The sequence below is a fragment of the Chenopodium album genome, chromosome 24 (genome assembly GCF_948465745.1).
Source record: "Chenopodium album chromosome 24, dcCheAlbu1.1, whole genome shotgun sequence".
In the NCBI taxonomy this organism is placed as follows: Eukaryota; Viridiplantae; Streptophyta; class Magnoliopsida; order Caryophyllales; family Amaranthaceae; genus Chenopodium; species Chenopodium album.
The window spans coordinates 11,209,422-11,217,914 of NC_137857.1; the positions used below are offsets into that span (position 1 = coordinate 11,209,422).

Sequence of the window (8,493 nt, forward strand, 5' to 3'; positions counted from 1 at the left end):
GTGCAAGATGGATGAGCAATAAAACTCTGGATTGGTGCACTTCTGGAGTAATGACAATCAGGGGTTGGGGTACATGGGGTATTAGCCGTGTACTTTTCTCGAGGCCGTTTGATCTACGAGTCTCTTATTTCAAATATTTTTCAAAACTAGGAGTTAGGTGAGATCTCATACTAACTACGGTCACGGAGTCGCGCCCGTGGTCGTTGGATGTTTATTGGTGTTTCCGAAAGGAGACATGGGGTTTTTCTTTTATTGATGTTCCAAATGGAGCATGGGTTGGACAACCTTGTCTATTGCGTAATCCAATGAATAAAAATAATGATTTACCTATTATTAATTAATGGAGTCTTAGTAATATAAATAGTTAAGTCGTGTGTTGAGTCTATAATTTAATGATGCATGATGATTGATTATTAGTAGCATGTTATGGATTTCTTAATTTATTTTGCAGCTTGTATGTACTCAGTTTTGCTGATTGCGTGCTTTGTGTGTCTTTCTTTGGTCATGGCCTTTGCCTTTCAATGACCCTGTGACGATCCAATTTTTACACTTGTAATATTGGGGAGCAGAATTACCACAGGTTCTTACACATGCATCATTCATCAGGGTTGTGGGATCTTGAGTAGAGAGTTGGTTGTTTGCATTTTATTTCTTTTGCAAGTTTGAATTTATTTTAATTCGATTTTATTCGACACTATTTCTTTTGGGTTTGAATTTATTTGAACACTGAATTTAATCACTTACTACTTTTATTGGGTTTTGAATAAGGGCCTTAATGGTTCCAAGTTGTATGACTTAATTTGGTTTCATTCGTTGGTTTTGAAACTTATTTATAACTGATATAGTTTTTCCGCTGCTATTTTCAGATAAAGTCTTAACGTTTGAATACGTGGCGGTAGCACGCCAGTAATTCTCTTGAATATTGTTCAAGGTCCTCACAGGTTTAAAGAGATAATTATTGGGGCGTTACATGCAAAAACGTCAAAAACCGAGCTAGAAGAACCCACGGCGACGCACCCGCAAAACAGGGGAGGTGCGCCCGCACCACCCTCGCGTGCAGCCGCACCTAACTGGGTTTCTTCGATTCTTCTAAGCTTCGAGCATTTGCGATGGGTGCATGACTTATGATGGTGATGAACACTAGAAGTGGCAGTAGCTAAGGCTTAATATTGGTGGGCACACAACCCTTTTGATGGTAGCACCGCATGCGAGCGCAAGAGAAGAGCCAAGACTTGGAATTTCCACTTCTTTGCATCTTAAGCTTCCCGAATGCCATGAACTTGATCCAAAAGCTTCCTCCACCTTAGTCTCAAAATAATCGACCCATTTGCATTAAAACATTCTCCAAGTTGTAATAATACTTGTGCAAAGATAGTTTCCCTTGTAAATTTTGTCTTTCCATATACTTTTATTAATTTCTCTCTTTATTTTTTGCAAGCCCCAAGAAATTTCATTTTCCAATATACTTTTACTACTATCTTTTTTTATTTTCTTAATACCGCTAAATCAACCCAAAATCGGGAATAGTGGGAGTAATAATTAATAATTAATTATTATTAATTACTAATTATTAATTATTAATTACTGATTACTGATTACTGATTACTGATTACTGATTACTGATTACTAATTACTAATTACTAAGTATCCTCTAGATATACATCAGCTTTTACAATATTTAATTAATTTCTCTCACCTAGTGGACCCAATATAAAATCATATTTTATTAATTTATATTTTCTCTCCTCCATTTCTCTCCACTATTTTTTCTTCATACAATTTTTTATTTTTCCACCCACCCCACTATCTCCATATTTTATTACCTTCTCCAATTTCTCCTAAAACTCCGCACATGGAGAATTTGAGCAAGTACGAGTATTTAAAAACGGAAGGAGTATTATAAAAGCATCATAGTTGTACATTTTTACTATTAACCGTACATTCTATTCATTTATCAACTCAAACCTTATTATAAAGTACCATAGTTGCAATCTGAATTTGAGAGTCCTTATTAACCTTTTAAAGAACTTATTAAAGTAATTCTCATCTAAAACCATAGTTTGTATAAATTTATTTTTAAAAAATAATCGAAAATAGGATGAAACTAACAAGATCTCAATACCCTTAATATTGCACACATGTGCAAAATCACAATCCAAAGCCAATGTAATGCAATGGATGAACCACACACATATCTAGTCACTTATGATCCACAAAACCCAAAAACATCCAAAGTATAGAATACAAGACTAGATAATACCTTATCCTCAAACTCCAATAGCCATATCCAATGATCATATCTACCTCCCTTTCCACCACCACCACCACCATCTCCTATCCCCACCTCCTCCACTCTCGCCGCCATCGCTATCGTAATTTCTCACTTCTCCCTAAATCCACCCTCGCTGACACCAACACCTCACCACCCGCCGCCGCAACCACCGTCTACAACCCCAAATCCGCCATCATCGTCGGCGGCGGCCTCGCCGGACTCTCCGCCGCTACTAACCTCCACTCCGCCGGCGTCCCTTTCCTCCTTCTCGAAGCTTCCGACGGCGTCGGCGGTCGTGTCCGTACAGACCTCGTCGACGGCTTCCTCCTCGATCGAGGCTTCCAGATTTTCATCACTGCTTACCCTGAAGCACAGAAGCTTCTCGATTACTCTTCCTTAGACCTCCAGAAATTCTACTCTGGAGCTCGAGTTTACTACAATGGCGGATTTCATACGGTCGCTGATCCTGTTCGCCATTTTTGGGACTCCGTTGGAACCCTAGGTAATCCAATTGGTACAATTCTTGATAAATTGCTGATCGGTTTAATTAGAATTAAGGTCTTGACTAAATCATTTGAGGAAATTGTTGTTGCTAATGAGGTTCCTGTGGTGGAATTGCTGAGAAACTCCGGTTTTTCGGATTCGATTATTGATAGGTTTTTTAGGCCGTTTTTTGGTGGGATTTTCTTCGATCGAGACCTCGAAACGTCGTCGAGGTTGTTCGATTTCATCTTTAGATGCCTCGCATTGGGAGATAATACGCTTCCTGCGAAAGGAATCGGCGAAATACCGAATCAATTGGTGTCAAAATTGCCTCGAGATTGCATTAGGTTGAATTCGAGAGTCGAATCGATTGACATTGATGAAGAACAAAGGCTTAATGTGAGGTTAGATAATGGAGAGAGTTTGAGAAGTGAGATGGGGGTAATTTTAGCAGTTGAGCAACCAGAAGTTGAAAAGATTTTAGCGGGAAATTTGTTGGAGGGAGTAAATAAACCGGGTAATAAAAAGCCGGGTCGGAGTACGGTTTGTTTGTATTTTACTTCGGATCTGGATAAAATCCCGACCTCGGACCCGGTTTTGTACCTAAATGGGTCGGGTCGTGGGATTGTGAACAATATGTTTTTCGCTACCAATGTTGCCCGATCGTATGGCCCATCTAACAAGGCGCTGGTGTCAGCTACGTTGATTGGATTGTATGATGATGTGTCGGATGATGAGTTGATTGGGCGGGTGGTACGAGAGCTTTCGGGGTGGTTTGGGGAGTCGGTTGTTGGGAGTTGGAAGCATTTGAGGACTTATCGGGTCAAGTTTGCCCAACCAAATCAAAGCCCGCCCACGGACTTGATGAAGAGTCCGAGGATTGGGCCTGGGTTTGGGTTGTATTTGTGTGGGGATTACCAAACTAGTGCTACATTTGATGGGGCCTTGGTTTCTGGTAGAAGAGCTGTTGAAGCATTGCTTGAAGATAGAGCTATTAGTCGACTTGTTTAGGATGTAAAATTGGTTCATTTCACGCCAAAGATTGATTCATTATACTACAATAGTCCAATATAGTGTTTGTTTTGCTAGTCGTATCCAAAGATAAACGAGTTGTATTTGTTTTAAGAAACTCGAGTAATTGTATAGTGATTAGCGCACTTACTGCTGTACTATTGTCATCGTTACAAATTGGGATCATCAAAAGTAATACTCGGAAAGCATGATCAAAGAGTGTCATAGACAAATACAAATTTACATAAACCCCCAAATACAGCCTCATACTAAGGAATTCAAGCATTGCAACTCCCATATAACTACTAGTATCATTTAACGTTGTTTGTTCCTTATTTCAAAAGGGTCTAGTCATTTCAAAATAAGTTGAGTCACAGCTAGGTGGTGGTCCTGTTGAAGAAGTAACGTTGTCGTAACATATGGCTGTTGTGCCAATGACGCGTCCCTGATTTTGGTAGCAGAATTATGTATTCAGGTTGCAGACTTGTAGTTAGATATGCTGAAACGCGAGAGGTGAAGCAGGACTGAAGGTTAAAAGGGCTGAGATTTTCAATTCGCGTCTTAAGTAATCAAAAGGCCAAACTATCACTTATTTGTGGATGAGTGTATTTGGAGTATAGAAAAAAAAAATCCCCTTATTTTTTAGGTTTGTTCTAAGATATTAGTCATATAATATGCATACAAGTTTATACAAGTATATTCATTTACGGAGTAACACATAGTCACATATGTAATATGTTATAGAAGTAATTTTTATCTTATCTAAAGGAGTTTTAGGCGGTTAAGAAATCTGAAAATGATGCTTTGCATAATCCCAGAGATTGAATTATATTTATTTTGTTTTTTTTACTTGTGACACTTAATAACTTTAGCACTATTTATACATGTTATTACTTTGAGTGGTCTTTGACTATCTTTGATGATGTATAATTAAGAAAAAAATAGTCATGTGGAACCTGTTAGACTCATACAAATACTCGTACAAATTGTTTATGTATTGACAGAGGCTAAGAGGCACTACTGCCCAACCCAAACCCAAACCAAAACCAAACCCAGAAGCTAGTTTATCAATAGGTGGATCATGAGTATAATAAAGCTAGTGTTCAAAATTAAATGAGCATTAAGTTAATGAAGGGTAAAAGAGACTACAATATAACCGTTTTCGTTATGCTTAGGAAGGTATACAAAATGTGGAGGATTTATGTAGAAATGTTCGTCCCAGTACAAGTTGCTCATTTTTAAGAGTCTAAATAATTATTTAATTTCCTGTTACAAGTTTTGGCATAATTTCCAATTTAAAGTATGACTATGATCCTTTGTTCAATCCAAGAGTCAAGATACCATATTCTTCTATTAAAAATATATACACTTGATTAATACTTCGTATATTCTGAATTTTATTCAACTATATATACGTATTTTGATTATATCTTATGTTTCAACTACGTACAAATTTTGATATGTTTGTTTATTTTTGTCTTTTGTCAAAGTTTATAATCGTATTTCTAAACCTGATCATCTATGATAGAGTATACAAATTATAAACTAACTATGAGTTTCAACAATCAACTTTAAGTTTTTGGTTTGAGACGCTATGTCCTAATCATGTTATCACCTTATCGGAGCCAACATAATATAAAGGTTAACGTGTTCAAATCACATCTACCTCCTTGTTTCAAAGTGGAGTATAAATATAACGCTAGGTAAAATACAAATTACGGAAATTAATTAGAGTTATGCACAATGTTTAAAGGACATATTTCCAACAATAAACACGCGCGCCAATTCATTAATATTATTAGCTACTATTTCCTCCGTTTTTAAATACTTGTCCATGCGCGGTGTTTTAGGGAAAATTGGAGAAAGTAATAAAATATGGAGTTAGGCCCTGTTCTTTTGAGCTTCTGGGCAGAGCAGAGCAGATTTCAGCAGAGCAGAGCAAAGCAAAGCAGAGCAGAGCCGAGCAGAGCAGAGCAGATTTCATTAATATTAATATTATTATTATTACTAATATTATTATAATTACTAATATTATTATTACTATTATTATTATTATTACTATTATTATTATTATTATTTTTACTATTATTATTATTATTATTACTATTATTATTATTATTATTATTATTATTATTACTACAATTATTATTATTACTGCTGCTGCTGCTGCTACTACTACTACTACTACTACTATTATAATCATTAAATTTTATTATTAAATATTAATTATAATTAATAATATTTATATTATTAAATATTAATTATATTATTATTAATATTATTATTATCAAATATTAATTATGTTATTATTAATATTATTATTATTAAATATTAATTATATTATTATTAATATTATTATTATTAAATATTAATTATTATTATTATTAAATATTAATATTTAATAATATTATTATTATTAAATATTATATATTATTATTATTAAATATTATATATTATTATTATTAAATATTATATATTATTATTATTAAATATTAATTATATATTATTATTATTAAATATTAATTATATATTATTATTATTATTAAATATTAATTATATATTATTATTATTAAATATTTATTATTATTATTAAATATACATTATTATTATAATAATTCAATATTAAGTATTAATTTTAAGCAGAGCAGGGCAGAGCAGAGCAGAGCAGAGCAGATTGAAGCAGAGCAGAGCAGATTTCAGCAGAGTAGAGCAGAGCAAAGCAGAGCAGAGCAGCTCTAAAGAACGGGGCCTTAGTGGGGTAGGAAGAAGAATAAAAAAAATAGTAAAACAGTAAAAGTAGTGGGGAGAATAGGAGGATAGAGAATAGGAATAAAATAAAATATGATCATGGTGGGTCCACTAGGTGAGAGAAATTAATTTAATATTGTAAAAGCTTTCCAAATAAGGAAATAGAGCAAATATTTAAAAACAGCCGGAAAAAAAAGGTGGAGCAAGTATTTAAAAACGGAGGGAGTAATAATGTTAGAAAACCTACTTATGATATTGTAAACAACATCCTAAAGAACCTAGCTTTTAACTGTAAGTGTTAAATTTAAGGCAAAATTGCTCGACTAAAACAACACCAATTACAGGTTAAGTGCAGTTAGTAGCACAATCTTTAATACTTTGTTTGGATAGAAAGAAATTGAAAGATAAGAAATAAAGAGAAATGAAGGGGGACAAATATTCTTGTTTGGGTAAAAGATTGGGGGGAAAAGAGGGATGTATTCATTTTCCCTCTCTCTTTAATAAGCATAAGCTCTCCAAAATTGGAGAGATTTGGAGGAAAAATGAAGCTCATCTCCCCCTTTCTTTCTTTTCCCTTCCCTTCCTCCATTTTCCCTCCCCTTCTTTTCCTTCCTTCTTTACTTTCCAAACAAAGCGTAAGTGAAACAGCAATGCACATCACTATTTAAAGTATTTATATATGTGAGGTAAGCAGTCTAAGTACACGTATATATATATTAGCATAAAATGAAACTTGGAAGTGGGATATATATCCTAATGACATTCGTGGCCTTTAGAATTTTTTCTCAACACTTATTAATATCTTTTGTAAGTTGATATCAATTTAAATTGCATGATAAAATCACGTGAATGTTATTATTCACTTAAAATCTTTACTTTTGGCTCTCTAAATACAACTCTAAGATGAGTTTGAAATCGAGGTACAAAATTAACTAAATAAAAAAGGTTCTAAAATATACGGAGTAATTTCGTAATTCAATAGAATTCTCCATCCTTAAAGTTTATAATAAACGATGTTAAGTGGTCTAGTGTGTTGCTTCACTTAAAGATTGTGTTGTTGAGTCATCACCTAAGCACACCTGACCAATAATTGATGTTGCTCTAGCCATTTAGCCTATATTTAATTTCCAAAGGATTGTCACAATATTTCATATACTACGGAGTATGATGTTTCAAATTTTTTAGAAAACGGGCCATTTTGTGCTCTTCCCTAAGAGATACGGCCTTATCTTGGTGGCTAGAAGTTAAATGTAACTTTTTTTTTTTTTTTTTTTTTTGCAAAAAGTTAAATGTAACTAACTTCATGCTATGATATCGTGTAAAGTTATTAAAGGTCAATCCATTATTCAATTGTATTCGACTAGTGTTCAATTGTATTCGACCAGTGTTTAATTGTGAAAGTTGACAAGAAGAAGAAGATTCAATGTCTCAAGCCTATACGATTTTAATTTTTTAGTTTCAACTTATCTAAAAATAAATCTTAATTTAATAAATTATTACTGAATTATGTTATAATTAACATTATCAAAACTAATTTTTTTTTTTTTTTTTGATTGTTGTTGAGATTCTCACTAGTTATGTGTTTTTTTTTCCAAGTAATATGTCATGTTAAAAAGTTAAAAATTCATTGTTAGTTTTTTATTAGCTAAGAAAATAGACAATTTGCGTACTATAAATAAGATAAAATTTAATGTATGAACATGATAGCCGGGCCTGGGCCACACCCATCACGAGTGTTCACTTATACAACCAAGGAGGTTCCACCTCAAATCATATAGCAATGAGGGGAGTAGCCCCTTAGTCTTATAAAGTGGACATAACTTTCTAGTTTCTTTAATGTGGGATACACATCCAATATAAACTCACACTTATACACTCAATTAAAATGGGACAAGACTTTCACTCACATGTGTGTTTTCTCATGAGCTCAACAGAACAACTATTTGCCTATATACGGAGTATATGAATATGAATAAAGT

General features: G+C 33.7%; 1 protein-coding gene across 1 annotated transcript; it reads left to right on the forward strand.

Annotated features, from left to right (window-relative positions):
• The first annotated feature begins 2,130 nt into the window (after positions 1-2,130).
• Positions 2,131-3,975, forward strand: LOC145611233 (15-cis-phytoene desaturase, chloroplastic/chromoplastic-like). The gene has a single exon (XM_081666535.1). The coding sequence runs from the start codon at positions 2,291-2,293 to the stop codon at positions 3,764-3,766; it is 1,476 nt and encodes a 491-aa protein (XP_081522661.1). The 5' UTR covers positions 2,131-2,290; the 3' UTR covers positions 3,767-3,975.
• Positions 3,976-8,493: the final 4,518 nt, after the last annotated feature.

What these genes read in the sequence shown, in the direction of transcription:
- LOC145611233 (XM_081666535.1), top strand. Translation starts at nt 2,291, where the DNA reads ATGATCATATCTACCTCCCTTTCCACCACCACCACCACCATCTCCTAT.